Here is a 22,786-nt window from a genome sequence, read left to right as displayed (position 1 = left end):
TGGGAGGGGGGGGGGTGAGTGCGTGATAGAGAATAGAGAGAATATGTAAGGAGTGATAGACGCGTTTTTCACTAGGGTAGTAGGAAGAGAAACAACCTTGCTCGGCGCTGGGATTTATAGACAAGGATTTAGAGTTAAAAAATTGTTACCTCCCCTGCTGTTATAGACTAGGTTTTAAAGAGCGGTTAGTCCCCCTCCTGTTATAGACTAGGTTTTAAAGAGCGGTTAGCTCCCATGCTGTTATGGACTAGGTTTTAAAGAGTGGTTATCTCCCCTGATGTTATAGACTAGGTTTTAAAGAGCGGTTAGCTCCCATGCTGTTATGAACTAGGTTTTAAAGAGCGGTTAGCTCCCCGGCTGTTATGGACTAGGTTTTAAAGAGCGGTTAGCTCCCCTGCTGTTATGGGCTAGGTTTTAAAGAGCGGTTAGCTCCCCTGCTGTTATGGGCTAGGTTTTAAAGAGCGGTTAGCTCCCCTGATGTTATGCCTGGGTTTTAAAAAGCGGTTAGCTCCCCTGCTGTTATAGGCTAGGTTTAAAAGAGCGGTTAGCTCCCCTGCTGTTATAAACTAGGTTTTAAAGAGCGGTTAGCTCCCCTGCTGTTATGGGCTAGGTTTTAAAGAGCGGTTAGCTCCCCTGCTGTTATGGGCTAGGTTTTAAAGAGCGGTTAGCTCCCCTGATGTTATGCCTGGGTTTTAAAAAGCGGTTAGCTCCCCTGCTGTTATAGGCTAGGTTTAAAAGAGCGGTTAGCTCCCCTGCTGTTATAAACTAGGTTTTAAAGAGCGGTTAAACAGCTCCTTTGCTGTTTTTATCTTCCCTACAAAACAAACCCTTTCAGCAGACTCTAACGTTAAAGTGAGTGAGTTTCTTACGCTATGTTAACCAAAAATGTATAACCATAGTGCTTACGTCTCACAGGAACCACAGCTTCATAACCGTAGCGCTTAAAACGTGTGACGGTTTGTCTAAAAATAGATCAGATGCTTATCACTCACGCTAATCAATTTGAATAGCAATTACACACCGTTTTGCTTCGTTAGGATAACTTTTCTCTAACTTAATTATATCAAATAAAGAGTAAATAGCTGATGGAGGGGGTGCTATTGTATAGCTCCATTGGAGTTAATGATCCATAATGGCGTCACATGCCTGCTAGATTGTTCTAGCGCGTCAGGTGCCTGCCAGAAGGTTCTATGGAACAATGGTCACGTGACTAGAACAAATACTTTGTAACCTTAATGGGCATAATGGGGGAAGAAAATAAGGGAAGCAAGCAGGGTCTTGATTGAGTGGCGGGGGGGGTGTGAGCAAGACGTTAGTGCGGTGGGGGGGGGAGAAGAATGTAAATGGATGGAGGGTGTAAATGGAAGGTGTGTATAAATGGGGTATGGCTAAATAGAGAGCTGTTTTAAATGTGGAGTGTGATGCAGATACTGCAACAAAATGTTAACGATGTCACTTGATTATTTTATGGTGGTAATGTTGTGGTAAAGTGGTGGTAAAGTGGTGGTAGAGTTGTAGTAAAGTGGTTGTAATGCGGAAGTACAACTAAATGCAATGCAATGATGTGTTACTTCACCTCTTGTATGTATGAATCAATACTTTTCTTACTGTGTATTGATTACGACTGTGACTTTGGAATAAGGTATGGCTTGTGAGTTATGACTTTGTACTGTGTTGCAACTTTGGACAGTTTTATAAATTTACACACAGTTATGAATTTACATTGTGTTATAACTTTACACAGTGTTTTGAATTGACACTGTGTTATGACACAATAGTGTTATTCCTATACAGTGTTGTTTTACAGTGAAATGACTTCATAGTGTTATGAGTTTACTGTGTGTTGTGAATGTGCTTTGCTTGTACTTACCTGGCCAATGCTGGTGACTTTAGCCGTGAGTTCGGCCACATCCGTGACCAGCCTCTTCTTCTCCTCTGTCACCTGGCCTAGCTCCACCTGCAGCTGTTGGGTCAACCTCCGGCTCTGTGTCAGCTCCCTCGTTAGCACCTGGCACTCGTTGGTCTTGTCTGTCAGCTGCTGCTCCTGCAGGTGATGTAAAGGTGTGTCACAGGTGTCAGGTGATCTGTCACATGTGTCAAGATGATCTGTCACAGGTGTCAGTTGATCTGTCACAAGTGTCAAGGTGATGTGTCACATGTGTCAAGGTGATGTGTCACAGGTGTCAAGGTGATGTGTCACAGGTGTCAAGGTGATGTGTCACAGGTGTCAGGTGATGTGTCACAGGTGTCAAGGTGATGTGTCACAGGTGTCAAGGTGATGTGTCACAGGTGTCAAGGTGATCTATCAAAGGTGTCAGGTAATCAAACGTAAAAATGTTAAAGGTGAGTACACCTGCAGTTTATTACAACCACGTGACTCATTCATTGGATTCGAAACAGACAACCTCCCTATGTGTTTTATACCGTGGGGATGTGAGATGTAATGATCGTAATCAATCATCAGTCATAAACTACAACCCTAACACGATCCTTAAAACGATTTTTCTAAACTTTTTTTTGTCGCACGCTAAAATTCCCTCCATCACTAAACAAGAAGACGATATACCAACTAATTCAAGTCAATGTAAAAACAAAAACAAAAATGTAAAATTGTCTTTTTTTGCCGCAATTCTAGCGCTACAAAACCACTACACAGTTTTATTGATAGGCTATGTTGGTGTTTTTTTAAAATGGGAAGCCTACAAATTTTAAAATGTTTTCTATCCCAAAACGAATGCTATTAATCCTGCAAGAATATCTCTTTGAATTGATCGTTCGGCTGCTCCAATGTTTATCTTATTAATACTAAGCCAATTTCCAGAGTGCGGGATTTCCCGTTTCTTTAAATTTAAAATAGAACAATTTTAGCACTTTGCACGTGATTAATATGCACACACAAAAAAACTATTTTAATCAGCGCAACGAAGATTGCCAAACAGTTAAATGTTGATTAATTTTTTTTAATGCATCATTGATTTACCTGGCGTGTAGCAGGTATGCAGGTATCGAAGAGGAAAAAATCTTACAGGTAAAAAAAAATATTTTATATTCTGAAGATTGAAGTGGTAAAAAAAATTGGAACCGCAATCGGGACAGGTGGAATTTTAAAAAAAAAACAGTTTGCAGAGATGAATTAATATGGAGGGGGGAGGGGTGGAGGGCGTGGGGAGTGAAGGGTGAGCAGGAGGGTTGTTAATGGTGAAGGGGGAAACGTGGAGGGGTCGGGGGGGGGGGGAGGGGGTGAAGAGTTTTATCAGTCTGAAAATCAGGGGTGTTGATTATAAAGTTCCAGTAAAAGTTTGAATACCGTCCCAAGATTTGGACGAAACCTAACACTTGTATATTACCTAACACTAAAATCAAAACCATTATCTACTTGAAAAAAAAATGAATAACCAAAGAACACCTAACATTAAAACTTAATGGAACTATAAAGCAATAATAAATTCTTAACACATGCACAAAACACACGTTTAAAGTTTAATCCAAAAAAAAGGACAATTTTAACATTTTTATTATTGTTCATAAAAAATGCCAAACTAATTTAGAGTTTAAAATTTTAATTAAAAATTCCGTTCTCTTAATTAAGTTATTTATTAACGCGAGCATAGCAGCTTCGGATGAAAAAACGAAGGTAGATAACCAGTACAAAAATTAGCAGAAGTAGTTTTTCATGATTGTCTCCCCTGCATTACTTTTAAATTATTTTTTTTTAACACGTTTTTATTAACTCAGCTTCGCGTGTGTTTGTTGTTAAAATTGACATCGAAAATTAGCCCACTTCTGATTGCTCTATAGATCTGAAATTTGGCATGCAATCATAAAAACTAGCAATTAGAGACCGTAATTAGCTTAATTTAATTACGCCCTAAGGACCATAAAATTGAGGACATGATTTCTTAAGATACAGACAAGACTGAAGGCCTATTGACACAGTTACTTCGGCCCCAATCGATGTGAGCGCGCTGGCCGTGATCGTATAGTGGTTGGTACTTCGCGTTGTGGCCGCGACAACCCAGGTTCGAATCCTGGTCGCTCAAGATTTTTAGTCCATGTATTTATAAACAGTCAAGTCATACTTAATCAAGTCATTGGATAAAGTAGAAAATAAACTTTATAAAAAACTTTTTTTAAAAAACACGTTTTTCATGTGTAGCAACGGACTAAAAAGGAGAAAATAAAATACTTAAAAAAAAACTTTTTAAAAAACCACGTTTTTCTTGTGGACTAAAAAGTAGAAAATAACTATTCACATACATTTGATGACAAAAAACGTGGGTCGGGCAGATGGGTCGGGAAATTTGATGGTGAACGTACCCACGTTTTTTGTCATCAAATGTATGTAAATAGTTATTTTCTACTTTTTAGTCCGCAAGAAAAACGTGGTTTTTTAAAAAGTTTTTGTTTTAAGTATTTTATTTTAGGCGTACTTAAAGAAAAATATTTCGTTAGCGTTTCATTGCTAAACATCACTCTACCAAGCTAAAATAAAATACTTTAAAAAACTTTTTAAAAAACCACGTTTTTCTTGTGGACTAAAACGTGGTTTGTACTTCAACACGTTATACTGCGTTATACTGGGTAAGGTGGTAGAAAATGTTAGAAAATGTACGTGATTTAGAAAGCGTTACATACTATTTCTTTTAAACATGATTTTTAATAAAAGCACTTTCATTGGTTCTAATAATTATCTAAAATGCGATATTCTCTTCTTTTTTTAATTTTCAAACATTTTGATGATACTAAAAAAATATGATAACAAGCTTTTAAATGCACTAAATATACTAAAATAAACACATTTTCGAAAGCTCTATTAGTTATAGAACATTATACGACCAAAGCTTTTATCATTGATATTATTTTAGCTAAATCTAAAATATTTTAAAGTGATCGTTGCCACTTAATCGTGTTATTACCATTTTATTTTTTAATATACTGATCTCTTAATTAAATTTTCATGTCTAATTAATTTCTAGTTAGGCGTGAAGGTTTGAAAAAACAATTTTAAAATGTATCACATTTGACCACGAACCACCATGAGAAAGACTTTGAGATCTAAAAATAAACGTGTAAACAATAAAACAAAGATTTGTAGAAGAAAATTGTTTCTTAGCATGCGTGTGTATATGTAAGGGGGGGGGGGGGGGGGTCTCAGAAATATCGAATAATATAAGGGGTAGTGGACTATGACAGGTGGCGGGGTTGAAATTGTTTGGTGTTTAATATAATGTGCAACCTCCGAAATGGAACAATATCAGATCTTCCCAAGGTAATCTTACTAGCCCTATCACCTCCAATTTACAACTTTACTCCACTAGACCTATCCACTACAACACTTTACTCCATGAGACCTATTGACCTTTTAAATGGCACCTAACTAGTTTAATCCTACTTTAGCAACCCACTATCAACATGACTAGAGTTATCGTGCTTTAACAACTTACTAAACTCTCTGCTTTGTGAAGGGCCTGCTCCAACTTTTCTATTTCATGATGAAGAATTTGATTGGCTGCTTCTAGTTCCTGTTTGTGCTTGTCACTCGACTGTGTGGGCGTGTCCCCTGTGTCAGGTAGCTGAAAGAAACAAAATGTGTTCACCAGCTTATAAACATCAACACAAGTTTTGTTGTCACACAGTGTACACACGATACACTGACATCATACAGCGTTTCTTTCTGACATTTTTCGAATGAGAGGGGGCGGGGGACTTAAAACTTCCGGGGGGTGCGGACTTATATTTCCGGGGCTAGGGTAAGGGACGGAACATCGAAGAGATCCCTAAAAGAAACACTGCTAACATAACACAGCGCATTAATATGAAGATGAAACTGTAAACAGTTTTTAAATTATCCGTAACTTTAATTTTGTAAATAGTTTGGCAACATTAATATTAATAACATTAACATTAAAATAAACAGACAACAAGAAAAACGTGAAATATTTGAAGAGATCTAGAGTAAATTACATGTGTGCAGACAAACATTCAAAAGCGAGTTGGTTAATCAGAAAACTGCGCAAACGGAAAACTGCGCAGCAGAAAACTGCGCAAACAAACAAAAAATGCTCAAAAGCAAATTATACTAAGTGATTTAACGTTATCATATTTCGTTAAAATTTTTATATCAAGCTACAACGTAGGCCTACATGTTGGCATTCTACATAAGAGTCTAAAATGTACGATTTAAGAAGAGAAAAATGCCCTTTTCGTACTTTCCGCTGCGCATCTTTCCAGTCACCAAGCCCAACACGAGCCTCTCGCCCAGACAATGTCACCACAACCACATGAAAGCTGCCCACGAATGGATTAACTGATCGTGTCGTGTCTCTCTCAATGGTCCTTTTATTTTTAGCTCATTGATCTGATTAGGCCTCAGGGCCGTGCATTAATTATTTTAAGCAGCATTATTTTCTGAATTGAGTCAACCTTCAAAACCATTCCACATTCTTTTATCTAGAGTACTGATACAGACATCGAGGCCTGTTAAGTACAGATGGAGTAGATCGCATCTGTTTCTTTGACCTCGGCATATAAAGAAATTGTGCTGTCAGAACTTTACTCGCCAACAAGAGCCGGGTACCAGTTACAGCTGACTTGACTCAGTCGTTAAAGCGTCCACCGTGTTACAATACATTTGTATAATAAATTAATTTATTCTATTTGACCAACACATCACGCCGCTAAGCATCACAGCACGCGCTAGGACACCGTGACTTAAACCCAAGCCGTGTTAGGTTCACATCACACAATAAAAACAAGTTAATCTTTCAAATAACGTTTTTTAAGTCGACTACTTTTCAAGAGTTTTATAGAGAAGACGTGGGCTCGCTGAGACTTTTGACGTAAAGCACATAATCTAAAAATAAAATATCGGGAAACCCCAATCAATATGGAGTAGAAATGTGAGAGTTGTATTATTGAAGCTGTAATGTGAGAGCTGTAATATGAAAGCTGTATTATGGGAACTGTGAGAGCTGCATTACGGGAGCTGTAATATGAGAATCAACACGTCCCTCACTAAGCTAGCGCACTGTTATAAAAGTCAGTCGACCCCCCCCCCCCCCCCCCCCCCCCATTCACGTCGACCGCCATGTTTGAAGCTAGCTGTGATATTCATTGTACAGAATCCGACTGTTGTTCGGCCTCACGTCTCCTTGTAGGCCCGCGGCCCGAGGCTGGCCCTCACTTAAATTAGACGGTAGATCTTGCGCAAGGTACCCTGTAATCTGCCCCGTTAATCCCCTGGTCCCATAAATCCCCTCGCCCTAAATACGATCGATGCGACGCCCTTAGAGTATTGACTAGAGAGACGGGAAAAAACAATACAATGACAGAAAACTTGGCGATAATTCCAAACCCACAATCAATAACATTATTCTTACGGAACATAACTGTCGACAACATCATTTAAAGTCATAGTAAAACAGCAGAATCTGATTCTGTTTTATTATATGAACTCCAGTAAACTGGACAATATAGAAAAATAAATAAGAGCTAATTTTTTTCTCAGGGTACGTTTTGGTAGTGCCAGTACTGCCTTAATATACTTCATACATAACCGTAGACCTTATGGGTTGAACTAGCCCTCAGGTTTTAATTAAAGATCATTATCAAAAAGACCAGTTATAAGGAGCAAGGATAAGGTTTCCGGACTTGAACTTGATAGTCCCAGATTTAAGGCATTTAAGACCCTTGTTGGCTGCTAATCTTGGCGATAAATTGATACCTTCTACATTGAAATAAAGGATGGTACAGCACTATAAAAAAACTGTCCATACATAAACTACAGAATTATAAGACAGATGTCCATACAGAAACTACAGCACTATCAGACAGCTGTCCATAAAAAAAACTACATCACTCTGAGACAGCTGTCAATAAAAACAATGGGACAGTACTATAAAACAGATGCCCATATAAAAACAACGTCTCAGCACCATGAAAGACCATGTATCTATACTATGAGCCTTCAAGCTTTCAACCACTTCAAGACAAATCTCCACCTGATTTTATTTTTCAAACCTCCTTACAAACGTGAAGTTTAGTTTAACTATAGATTTATCGATCGTTATTTTCTAAATACGGTTTTCCCTAATGTACTTTTAAACGCCTGGTTTATTTTTTCAATTTTCTGCCGGCCACAGGAACAAAAAACTGGAGATGACGACAGCATGCGTGACGTAGCAAAAGGTCACGTGGTCTCAACACGGCCAGACAGAGCTACATACATTATGTGCCCGCGGAAAACCCATCGGGTCACTCACAGAAATATCTCAATCAATGGGGGGAGGGGGGTGTTGGGGTGGGGGATAATTCCAGCATTGTGCCGGCTGATTAATATAAATAACAGACGGGAAAACGTAATGACGGTTTCCGGTAAAGCTGGATGACGTTACTTCCTGATTCTGCTCGGCGCCTGCTAGGCTAAACACACGAGAAAGGTTTGATTTTTCTCGGAACTCGCGCGAGAAAATGACATCAATTTTATCTCTATTTTATCCCTGTTTTTAATGGGCAACAATCACATGATGATTTTGTTCTGACCTCGAGATTTCTACGGGGCTGTAGTTGTGAATACTCATCCTTGATTGCGGCCAATGTTCGTACCTCGAGCTTAGTACAGTGCTGAAGTAATGAAGTAAGTTACCAACTCATCCTTGTATTTGGCCAATGTTCGTACCTCGAGGTTTGTACGGGGCTGAAGTAGTAAAGTAAGTCACCCACTCATCCTTGCGGAAAAGCTTTGGAAAAGCTGCATGCGGCATGTAATAGGTGTCTGTAAATCGGCCTGCGAGCAAATCTTTTCAGCAATCGGCTAAGAGGCAATGGAGCAACGTATGGAGCAGTCGGATTTTGGAAAACAAGTTAATAAAAAGTCTAGTGACAATTTAAGCGCAAATTTCCTTAATTAATTTTTTGTGACCGAACGAAAGGATATTTTTGAAAACTTGCTTCGGCAATATTGTTCTAAATTATGGCAGGAATCGATTGGTAAATGTTTCAAGTCGCTAAGTGGTCTGGTTGCCGAGATATGGGCCCAAAAACTGCATTTTTTTCGAGGTTTTTTGGCTTTTCCGGGAAATCCAGGAAGGAATTCCGGGAATTTTTTTGGCCCACTATCATCCTCGGAACTTGCTTAACATATTTGCTTTTGGAATTGGAACTAGTCCTCGATATTGCTTCTTTGAGGAGGAGATACGACTTAAAGCTGCGGACACACATCCATCCAGAAATGACGAGTTAATAATCGCAATTGTCCGTATGGAAATTGCGCTAAAAATGTCTACGTGTTGCGTTCTCGGCCTTTGGTAAATCGGCCTACATGCAATATGTGTTAGCACAATCAGCCTGTGTAAAATAGGCCAACTAGTTAGAAGTGTTCGAGCATTCGGCCATTGGGAAATGGAGCTACTGGCAATAAAATTACAGACAAGTTGTGTCCAGTTAAACTTTGGGTATCCTTTATCACAGAATACTGGGATAAGATTATAAATTCTGTACGGTGTATGTTATAGTCGGCACGTCTTCAACAATCTACACTTCTAAACTTTGAAACATCATTTCTTGAATTTAAGAACCGGACACTGTTCATCAATCTGAGCGACTAACTCACCCTAAAAACTAAACACCATTTCTCCAGCTGACAGCATCCCTCGGCACCAACACAAACCACCAGCGACGCACCAGACTCGTCTTTCCAACGAGCCCGAAATCCCCAAAATTCCCAATGGACGTCCGCAATTAATTCCCCGTATGGTGTGCAAGTACTTGAGCCATTTACCGCCTGTCATGGCGGCAAGACGAAGTGGTTTAAACACGGAAAGGGGGGGGGGGGGTAAACATGATGTTAGGGGAGTGGTTCAAACATATGTGAGGAAGGAGGATGGGGGGGGGGTCAGGATGAATAGGCCCGTCCCACAGGACAATGCTGGAGTCTGGAAGTCTGAGGTGGTCGTACGGAACAATCTGGTTGCAGCCAATATAGCTGGCTGTACATTTGATAGACTGGCTGACAAGCTATATATTAACAGCCCTGTTGTCGCGGCTTAGGTCTTAATAGCAGTGTACGGCTTCGGTGTTTACAGCCGTGTATGGCTTCTGTATTTACAGCCGTGTGTGGCTTCTGTATTTACAGCCGTGTGTGGCTTCAGTGTTTACAGCCGTATGTGGTTTCTGTATTTACAGCCGTGTGTGGCTTCTGTGTTTACAGCCGTGTACGGCTTCAGTCAAAAAAGTGGCCAGTTTAATGTTAATTTTTTTTTTTACATTTTCAACAAAAGCCTACAACCCTATTGGACTAAAAAATTATTTTTTTTTAACAAGGGCAATGACGTCATGTTAAAAAATGTCAGAATTGGTTTGGGGCTACATGTCTGCTGGATTAAACTCCTCTCCTCTCCACCCCCCCCCCCCCCCCCACCCACCACCCTACTCCCATTAAAGCCTTCTTGTTCAGCGTATTCAACAAGTCAGTGGTCTGGGGCTAACATCACATCATTAACTGGCCACACCAGTGGTTCAACGCCTCACACATCAGTCTTTCATGAAGTCGTAGGTTCGGATCCACCCAGCTCTCACAATGCGGTTATCAGCGATGTATTTTATCAACCAATTATCCATCTAACGGGGAATAAACGGTGACATGCGGAGTTATGGTTCCCGAATTTGCTTCTAGGCATAAACACATTCGGCTCTTGTTAGGAAATCGGAACTAACAAAAATTATTTCAACACAGGTTGTTGATAAAACGTCGGTTTATTTCAACACAGGTTGTTGATAAAACGTCGGTTTATTTCAACACAGGTTGTTGATAAAACGTCGGTTTATTTCAACACAGGTTGTTGATAAAACGTCGGTTTATTTCAACACAGGTTGTTGATAAAACGTCGGTTTATTTCAACACAGGTTGTTGATAAAACGTCGGTTTATTTCAACACAGGTTGTTGATAAAACGTCGGTTTATTTCAACACAGGTTGTTGATAAAACGTCGGTTTATTTCAAGAGCTTTGCTCTCCCCCATCCCCCCCCCCTCCCCGCCCCCTCAACCTTAGTTAAACCGAAATGTCGGCTGTCTTAATCTCTTTGACCTCGTTAAAAATTTGCTTAATCTAATCTTCGGGCACTTCCGGGTTCAGTTCTCTATTTTGTCGGCAACAAACAACAGACGATACACAGGGCTTAAACTATCAAAATACAGAACACGCTAGCATTTTTAAACTCTCATGCTGGTAATAACATTAAGTCGAATCTTCGCGTGCCGTGTTTTGTTTATTTAATTATTTTTTTTATTCACAACCGCCCCTCTTTTTGTTTTATGTATGTGATAGAACTAGCTCTAGAGAACGTGTCACAGTGACCGAATATCAGACGCGTTCTTTTTAATTCACGTGTAAAAATATATAATGCCCTCGGCGTGTTAATATTAGTCGACGCGAAAATGAGTTGAGGATCTGCTTCGATCGGCCCCCGAGCAACGGAATATGTTTCAGCTACAATAGGCTGGAGGTCAAGCCGTCCACTGACCCGGATGTTGAAGAAAGAACCCAACGGTGCCGGAAATAACGTGTCAGTGTGTCCGACGTACACTGACAGTAACAGAAATTAACGGATCCTGGAATATTTGACGCAATGGACTCGTGCCGTACACTGACAGTAACAGGTTATAAATTAACGGATCCTGGAATATTTAACGCAATCGACTCGTGACGTACACCGACAGTAACAGAAATTAACGGATCCTGGAATATTTGACGCAATGGACTCGTGCCGTACACTGACAGTAACAGGTTATAAATTAACGGATCCTGGAATATTTAACGCAATCGACTCGTGACGTACACCGACAGTAACAGAAATTAACGGATCCTGGAATATTTGACGCAATGGACTCGTGCCGTACACTGACAGTAACAGGTTATAAATTAACGGATCCTGGAATATTTAACGCAATCGACTCGTGACGTACACCGACAGTAACAGAAATTAACGGATCCTGGAATATTTAACGCAATCGACTCGTGCCGTACACTGACAGTAACAGGTTATAAATTAACGGATCCTGGAATATTTAACGCAATCGACTCGTGACGTACACCGACAGTAACAGAAATTAACGGATCCTGGAATATTTGACGCAATGGACTCGTGCCGTACACTGACAGTAACAGGTTATAAATTAACGGATCCTGGAATATTTAACGCAATCGACTCGTGACGTACACCGACAGTAACAGAAATTAACGGATCCTGGAATATTTGACGCAATGGACTCGTGCCGTACACTGACAGTAACAGGTTATAAATTAACGGATCCTGGAGAATTTAACGCAATCGACTCGTGACGTACACCGACAGTAACAGAAATTAACGGATCCTGGAATATTTGACGCAATGGACTCGTGCCGTACACTGACAGTAACAGGTTATAAATTAACGGATCCTGGAATATTTAACGCAATCGACTCGTGACGTACACCGACAGTAACAGAAATTAACGGATCCTGGAATATTTGACGCAATGGACTCGTGCCGTACACTGACAGTAACAGGTTATAAATTAACGGATCCTGGAGAATTTAACGCAATCGACTCGTGACGTACACCGACAGTAACAGAAATTAACGGATCCTGGAATATTTAACGCAATGGACTCGTGACGTACACCGACAGTAACAGGTTATAAATTAACGGATCCTGGAGAATTTAACGCAATCGACCAGTGTGGTCACGAGGTACACTCTGTGAACATCAGCCTACACATTTTGCGTTCGAAAACTTCTTGAGCTAGGACTTTCGTTGGTTGTCCTATCTTTAGGCCGAGAGAAAATTAATAAAGCGTTTATTAGCAAGAGCTAACTCCATGTACCAAATCTAACAAGAAAACAGCCAACAGATTACAAATTCTATGAAAACAGCCAACAGCTTACATATTCTAACAAGAAAAGGACCAAGTTAACAGCTTGATCTAGAGTCGTATTGCCGGTGTGTGGTGAAGCCTTTATATACATAGCCCGGTTAAAACCGGCTACTGGTTGTATTGCTAGAGCTCCACTATAAACAAAGGGAGAAAGGCTCAAAAAGGTTCGGTGTTGAAGTAGGGGGGTAGAGAGCTGAGAGCGTGAGGCAGGGGCTGATTGTTTCATTATGTTTGTTTGTAAGGACAGGAAGCTAAAAGTGTGACATGGGGGGTCGGGGCGTGAATCGATAATTGCCCTGATTTTTTTATCTTCTTCCATTGATCTCTTGCTGATGGTGCGGTCGTTTAGCTTTATTAACTTTGATGCAATTGTTTTTCACGAAAATTATTCCGATTTTATTTGTGTTTTTTTTTTCAGCGCAATTTTAGAGACAGGCCGTTGGAATGTTTAAAAATAATTTCCTAGTTGATGTTAAATTATACAAGTTTACATGTCCTGGAGTAATTTAGGTCATTATTCTCGGACAATGTCCACATAGTAAGGTCCTCTACAGCCAGACACCAACACAAATGTTAGTCCGTGAGTTGAATTAAGTGTTCCAGCGCCTCAGGGATCAAGTGCACGGATCACATCCTGGAGGAAACCCAGAGAAGAGGAATGTATGTAAACCCTAGAGAAGCACTAAGCAGAATCCTAAACCAGAGGGGTGAACCCTTAATGTAAACATTGGAGAAGCATTAAGCAGAACCCTAAACCACAGAGGTGAACCCTGAATGTAAACATTGGAGAAGCATTGAGCAGAACCCGAAACCACAGAGGTAAACCCTGAATGTAAACCTTGGAGGAGGAAAACCCGAAGGACATACGGATGAGAACTCCGGATACCGCTTGCCGCGAATCTGCAGGAGAACCTTAAAGAACACCGGAAAGACAGGCAATCCGATGCTTTGTTCGTGTCTGGACGATGATTGGCAGGCCAAGCACATCTGAGAACTCAGTTTATTTCTCCTTACGGTCAGTCAGTAGCGTTAGTGGTGGACGATAAGATAAACAAATAACCGTGGATACACCCGCAACTTATTAGGTTATACAAATGACGAACACTAAAAAAATATCACGGTGTCACAGTTGGGTAATTCTATGGAGTCAGTAAAACAATACAAAGCACACTCGTGAATTATTAAAGACTCACAGTTGAGTAATGTAATGGAGTCTTAATTATGTAATTCGATGAGGTCACAGTTCGTTGTTAAAGCTATGTAGTACAATGGAGTCACGGCGATGTAATACTAAGAGTCAAAGCTCTTTAATACTATGGAGCAATACCTATGTGATATTATTGAGTCACAGCTATGTAATACTACGGTACCACATACTATGGAGCAATACTCATATGATATCATTGAGTCACAGCTATGTAATACTACGGTACCACATACTATGGAGCAATACTCATATGATATCATTGAGTCACAGCTATGTAATACTACGGTACCACATACTATGGAGCAATACTCATATGATATCATTGAGTCACAGCTATGTAATACTACGGTATCACATACTATGGAGCAATACTCATATGATATCATTCAGTCACTGCTATGTAATACTACGGTATCACCTACTATGGAGCAATACTCATATGATATCATTGAGTCACACTTACCCAGTGGACACAAAATTCCTCCGATAATTCGATAAAGACTAAACCAGACAGCCGAAAAATAGAAAATAAAAAATGATTTACGTCACAAATAACCAATAACAGCGTCATAAATAACGGATAACCAATAGTGACGTCATTAGTAAAGAAGTAAAGCTACTCAGATGGTGAGCCAGGCCTCTTAGTTTCCATCGCCCGACAAATGTTTACGTAAACATTGTGTTGTGACGTCACAAATTTATGATTGACCACTTCCGGTGTTTTTTGCTGTCCAATAAATCAGAGGAGACCAGTTCTATGCGATCGATACTTAACACTGGCAACTTCAGGGGAGGGAGGGGGGTGGGGTTATTCGCCGCAGGTACCTCTGTCATTTGTCACATTAGGTAGGTTGGTTTGCTGTAGTGGAAGGTTTGTTGGTTTGTTGGTGATGGAAGGTTTGTTGGTTTGTTGGTGATGGAAGGTTTGTTGGTTTGTTGTGATTGGAGGTTTGTTGATTTGTTGGTGATGGTAGGTTTGTTGGTTTGTTGTGAAGGAAGCTTTGTTGGTTTGTCGTGATGGTACCTGTAGTTCGTATAGTTTGGTGGTGGAAGCTGTAGTTCTAGTAAACAACTAGGTAGGATCAGCCAATATAACTGACAATCGTTTACTTTGTTTGACCAATCTCTCAGTGAAATAACTTTGGTCATCATTACAATGTAGTCAGCAAACAGTTTTTAATCTCAAAATAAGTTTGTAGTGGGCGATTTCTTCTTCTTCTTCGTTCTTAATTATTAGTGTTGAAGGGGATCGAGATTTATCTGCCAGTGGGTTTGAACTCGAGGCTTTGTTTGAATTTATCAACCATGAGCTTTTTGCCGACTCGACCACGCCTCCAACACAATTAAGCGTTACGTATCAACTGGTTATGCGCCATTGGGGCCATTGACTCCGATTTCAGCCTGCTTTTCTTTTTGGATTTGCTTCCATAGCCTTTGTCCAACCAAGAACAAACTACCAAGAACAAACTACAAGGCAGCAGTTGTTTAATTTTGGAATTGTCTCTCCTAGAAGAGTGGCTGTCCCCAGCTAACGAGCCTCATCTGCCCGAGGGTTCGAACTCGAGACTTTTCGGTTTAGCAACCATGAGCTTTACCGACTCGACCACGCCGACCCCCTGGGCGATTTGTCCAATGCAATGGTTTTCGTCAGTCATACAACACCAGGGACCAACTGCATTAATCTAGAGGGGCAAAGGTCAGTTGCCTAATATACTAAACTGCATGGACAATGCCCAGTCATCAACAAGCCAGCCATCATAAACGGCTATGGCCTTCTTTCAACAGTATGTGGCCAGCCAGCCAGCCAACAGCACAGACTATGGCCAACCAGCCAATAACACTATGGCCAACCAGCCAACAACACAGACTATGGCCAGCCAAACAACAACACAGACTATGGCCAAACAACAACACAGACTATGGCCAGCCAACAACACAGACTATGGCCAACCAACAACACAGACTATGGCCAGCCAAACAACAACACAGACTATGACCAACCAGCCAACAACACAGACTATGGCCAACCAGCCAACAACACAGACTATGGCCAACCAGCCAATAACACTATGGCCAACCAGCCAATAACACTATGGCCAACCAGCCAATAACACTATGGTCAACCAGCCAACAACACTATGGCCAACCAGCCAACAACACTATGGCCAACCAGCCAACAACACTATGGCCAACCAACCAACACCACAGACTATGGCCAGCCAACAACAGTAGCACACGTCCAGTCAGCTAGCAATTTAGACCATAGTATGCAGCTCTCACTGTGGTCATGATAAAACAATGGACCCTACTCATGTCGGGACCCCCCCCCCCTTGTTATCTCTAGTCTAGCCTGACCCCACTTAACCCTGGGGTCAGAGGCTAGTTCAGCATCTACGGTCGGACGTTTACCCATTCCCAGCCATTAAGATGGTCCTGAATAATAGGACACCATTACAGCAAGGCTAGCTGGCGACATATGGTGAATGCACGGTGGGGGGGGGGGACGCTCTCCTCAATAAACTGACTAAAGTTTAATTACGTCCAGATCTAGGCTTAATGTGTGTGTCTTTCTTCCAAATGTCAATTGACATTTAGTGAGTCTTTTAGTATCAAGGTCAATTTACATTTAGTTTGTCTTTTCCATAATGGTCCATTGGAACTGTCTGTTTTCGCAATGGCTAATACGCAGTTCGACTTTCTACAAATTACGATATGTATTTATACTACTAAATTAAACAAATATAAGTAAAAGGGGGGTTTATCTGTTATCAAATGAAAAAAAATTGAAATTTTTTTTTTAAATGTAGAAAAAAAATACGTTGCAATATTAAGCTCTACAGTTTTAGAGATTTGCTTTTAGGTACTTTTAAATATTTATTCTAAAAGATCCCCCCCCCCCCCCCTAAGAGTAAAGCTACTCTCTAACACGACCAAAACATTTCCCTCTGAGTGAGAACGCTACAGTCCAATTAGAGCAAGCACAGCGCTAACGATTTCTAACTGAACTAATGGCACAATCGAAGTTCATAACCTGTGGCGCAATAAATCAATAGATGATACAAGAGATCGATATTCAAGAAATCAACATCGACTTGAGGTCAATATATGGGGTTGTTTGTCACGTTGATGGTGATCCCATTGACTGGGTTCCACTGACATGGCCACAGCATTGGGGTCACGGTGCGGGGCCTAAATGTTGGGGTCACAGTGCGGGGCCCAAATTTTGGGGTCAAGGTGGCAACAAACCGTCATACAAAAAGTGGATGAAACATCTCCACATGCTTAAATCTTAACTAAATTATTTAAACTCTTCTTCATTAGCCTTATTAACCTCCAGGTCAAAAAGGGTAACTTTATTACCCACACAAAAATATGTACATTTTTTTTCAGCATCCGTCATTAGGAATCTCTGACCTAGCTAAGAAACAGCCTCGTTCTTGACGCGGCCAGTTATATCCAGTACTCAACCAAAGCTCGTAAGCGAAGACAAAAATCTTGTTATTTTTTCTTTGTTTCTCGCGACTCGTGTGATCAAAGACTTTTTCGGTAAAAAAAAACAAACATCAACAGCAGACGTTTGTGTCGTCTTGTGCCATTATGAAGTTGTCCGACTAAATCCAGTCACGTGCTACCAGGATGGAGCAGACGAGAAAACCTCGTTTTCTCGTTAAATCTCGTTATCTCAACAGATTTCGCGAAACCTCGTCCCACATTAGCGGCAACAGGGAGGAGCATACGATCGATCGGTGACGTCAAAGTAAAACAATGCCAGATCACCTTTGACCCGTATTTTAACTAGAATTTAGACAAGAGAGTATTCCGTCACGTGATAGCTAATATCCGATCTAAATATAAAACATGGAAAACGTGAACCTCGTCCCCCCCCCCCCCCCGCCACCTGAAAAAATAATTTCAGTAATGGATGATATGGATGGGGGGGGGGGGGTGTCAATATTAAATGGAAGTAGCGACTTTGACTAAGGTCCTGTTTGTACAACCCCCATTGATCATGAATGATGGATCACATAGGTCAAGATTTCAAACAGATGGAAAATGGAGTTACTGTGGTCTAAGTCTTACTGTACGGTGTAATGCTAGTTGGTATCTTCACATGAATAGGCCCTTACGTTAACCCAAACACGAACTTAAACCTTAACCCAAACCCAAGCGCTAACGTGAACCCTCTAATAAAAACTATAATTAATACTTGCTCCAACCAAAACACAAACTCAAATATTACCATAAAACACACCAAAGGCTCACGTTCAAGACTAATCCAACCTAAAGATCAAAACTAACTCAAACCCTAGCGCTAACCTGAAACATCACTCTATACCAAACCCTAACACAAACTCAAATCTTAATTTTAAAAAACTCTCATCCTGTGCTACACGACGTGTATCCCTCACCCACCTCACAAACAACGCACTTGCCTTTCTTTAAATATTGATACACACAACAGACCATCGCATAAATCACACAGTGCTGATGATATTTCTCTCATACATGTACCATGAAAACAAAGATGGACACAACATATTGGGTTTTGAAAGGTCATTATTTTCTGTTTATTCTGGTCATTTGTCTGAGGAGCCACCTCCCTCCCTCCATCTCCCTTCCCCCCTCGGCACACTATCACCCTCGTTACAGTCTCGACGATTGCCGGAGGCCGTGTCTCAAGAACTACTCGCCAGCCACTAATGGCATCTCGCAGCCAGTCCATTGGATCTCTTCTCATTGCAGACATTTAACTAGCATTTTAACATGGTGACGGTTGGCCGTCCATTTGGGTATCTCACCGTCCGTCCATTATATGTCTTACCGTCCGTACATTGGGTATCTCACCGTCCGTCCAAAACCATGTCTCGTAGTCCATACATTTCGGTATCTCACCGTCCGTCGAAAAGTTGTCTCGCAATTCATACATTTGGTATCTCACCGTCTTTCCATTTTGAGTATCTCACCGTCCGTCGAAAAGATGTCTCGCAGTCCGAACATTGGGTATCTCACCGTCCGTCCATTTTGAGTATCTCACCGTCCGTCCATTTTGTGTATCTCACCGTCCGTCCATTTTGTGTATCTCAACTTCCGTCGAAAAGATGTCTCGCAGTCCGTACATTGGTTATCTCACCGTCCGTCCACTTGTGTATCTCACCGTCCGTACATTTGTGTATCTCACCTTCCGTCTAAAATATGTCTCGCAGTCCGTACATTGGGTATCTCACCGTCAATCCACTAGATGTCTTGCCGTCCACATCAATCATGTACCAATAAAACATCATCTGTACCGAGAACCCTGCTGTATCCCCATGTCAACTTTATGGACGCGGGTCGCGATCATACAACACGCCACTTGACGTGATACAACTGTTGTAGCTGTTGAGAAGGGGGGGGGGGGGGCGGCGTGACCTAGAGGTTGAGTGCTAGACTGCTAACCCAAAATTCTCGAGTTCGAATCCGCCCCCTGAGTCTACTCAGCTATTGTATGCCGAGGTCAATGAAACAGATTCACTCTATTTCGTCTGCCTCATGTGTCTTGGGCACAAACGGGAAAGGAGGATGAACCATAATTACTGAACGATTGAAGTTACCCACCACAAACCTTCCCATAGTCAAACTTAATTTTAGGTATAAAATTCTAATCCTAACAATAATCGACTATAAACTAATTTAGTCTGATTAATTAGAAACATAATTTTACTGATATAACTGAAATAAAAATAGCCCCCGTAATGCGAACATAATACAATAATTAATGTAAATTAATAATTAATTTTAACGAAATGCTACGCCGCTATTGGCTGATATTGATTGTGTATGACTTGGAACCAATCCAAAAGGTTTGGTTGTGTTTTGTTTTATTGGGCAGTCGATTGTTGTGTAGGGAACGTTAACGGTGATCACGGTTAATGACATGGTCTTGTCTAATGAGGCCAGTGGCCTTTACTGTGTGGACAACTTGATGTGGAGAACACGGTGTGTGACACTGAAAATGGCCGATAGTAACTGGTCAAAACACGGTGGTCAAGACGATGGGACCCACTGGACGTGATTATCACGACGTGACCATCACAACATGACGATCATGAGTTGACCACCACAGCGTGACCCACACAACCTGGCCATCACGACGTAACCATCACGACATGACCATCACAACTCGACCATCACAACTTGACCATCACAACTTGACCATCACAACATGACCCACACAACATGACCCACACAACATGACCCACACAACATGACCCACACAACATGACCCACACAACATGACCCACACAACATGACCCACACAACATGACCCACACAACTTGACCCACACAACATGACCCACACAACATGACCCACACAACATGACCCACACAACATGACCCACACAACATGACCCACACAACATGACCCACACAACATGACCCACACAACTTGACCCACACAACATGACCCACACAACATGACCCACACAACATGACCCACACAACATGACCCACACAACATGACCCACACAACATGACCCACACAACATGACCCACACAACATGACCCACACAACATGACCCACACAACATGACCCACACAACATGACCCACACAACATGACCCACACAACATGACCCACACAACATGACCCACACAACATGACCCACACAACATGACCCACACAACATGACCCACACAACATGACCCACACAACATGACCCACACAACATGACCCACACAACATGACCCACACAACATGACCCACACAACATGACCCACACAACATGACCCACACAACATGACCCACACAACATGACCCACACAACATGACCCACACAACATGACCCACACAACATGACCCACACAACATGACCCACACAACATGACCCACACAACATGACCCACACAACATGACCCACACAACATGGCCCACACAACATGACCCACACAACATGACCCACACAACATGACCCACACAACATGACCCACACAACATGACCCACACAACATGACCCACACAACATGACCCACACAACATGACCCACACAACATGACCCACACAACATGACCCACACAACATGACCCACACAACCTGACCATCACAACCTGACCATCACAACATGACCCAAACAACATGACCCACACAACATGACCCACACAACATGACCCACACAACATGACCCAAACAACATGACCCACACAACATGACCCACACAACATGACCCACACAACATGACCCACACAACATGACCCACACAACATGACCCACACAACATGACCCACACAACATGACCCACACAACATGACCCACACAACATGACCCACACAACATGACCCACACAACATGACCCACACAACATGACCCACACAACATGACCCACACAACATGACCCACACAACATGACCCAAACAACATGACCCACACAACATGACCCACACAACATGACCCACACAACATGACCCACACAACATGACCATCACGACGTAACCATCACGACGTGACCGACACGACGTGACTCACACAACATGACCAACACAACATAACCCACACAACATGACCCACACAACATGACCCACACAACATGACCCACACAACATGACCCACACAACATGACCCACACAACATGACCCACACAACATGACCCACACAACATGACCCACACAACATGACTCACACAACATGACCCACACAACATGACCCACACAACATGACCCACACAACATGACCCACACAACATGACCCACACAACATGACCCACACAACATGACCCACACAACATGACCATCACAACATGACCCACACAACATGACCCACACAACATGACCCACACAACCTGACCATCACAACCTGACCATCACAACATGACCCACACAACATGACCCACACAACATGACCCACACAACATGACCCACACAACATGGCCCACACAACATGACCCACACAACATGACCCACACAACCTAACCATCACAACATGACCCACACAACATGACCCACACAACATGACCCACACAACATGACCCACACAACATGACCCACACAACATGACCCACACAACATGACCCACACAACATGACCCACACAACATGACCCACACAACATGACCCACACAACATGACCCACACAACCTAACCATCACAACGTGACCCACACAACGTGACCCACACAACATGACCCACACAACCTGACCATCACAACCTGACCATCACAACATGACCCAAACAACATGACCCACACAACATGACCCACACAACATGACCCACACAACATGACCCAAACAACATGACCCACACAACATGACCCACACAACATGACCCACACAACATGACCCACACAACATGACCCACACAACATGACCCACACAACATGACCCACACAACATGACCCACACAACATGACCCACACAACATGACCCACACAACATGACCCACACAACATGACCCACACAACATGACCCACACAACATGACCCACACAACATGACCCAAACAACATGACCCACACAACATGACCCACACAACATGACCCACACAACATGACCCACACAACATGACCCACACAACATGACCATCACGACGTAACCATCACGACGTGACCGACACGACGTGACTCACACAACATGACCCACACAACATGACCCACACAACATGACCCACACAACATGACCCACACAACATGACCCACACAA

General features: G+C 42.0%; 1 protein-coding gene across 7 annotated transcripts in view; it reads right to left on the bottom strand.

The window, feature by feature from the left end:
* The window catches only part of LOC131937198 (RIMS-binding protein 2-like), a 205,907-nt gene that overhangs the window by 105,991 nt on the left and 77,130 nt on the right, over window positions 1–22,786 (bottom strand). For all 7 annotated transcript variants that reach the window (XM_059294418.1, XM_059294421.1, XM_059294423.1 and 4 more), the window contains 2 exons: window positions 5,445–5,573; window positions 1,871–2,044 (listed from right to left, as the gene is read on the bottom strand). In XM_059294418.1, coding sequence (XP_059150401.1) covers window positions 1,871–2,044; window positions 5,445–5,573 — 303 coding nt within the window. The remainder of the gene's footprint in view (window positions 1–1,870; window positions 2,045–5,444; window positions 5,574–22,786) is intronic.

This window comes from Physella acuta, unplaced genomic scaffold (assembly GCF_028476545.2).
Source record: "Physella acuta isolate Inbredline_101_S28 unplaced genomic scaffold, ASM2847654v3 ptg000203l, whole genome shotgun sequence".
NCBI lineage: Eukaryota > Metazoa > Mollusca > Gastropoda > Physidae > Physella > Physella acuta.
Note: the sequence above shows the minus strand (reverse complement) of the source record. Positions and strands in the feature narration are given on the sequence as shown.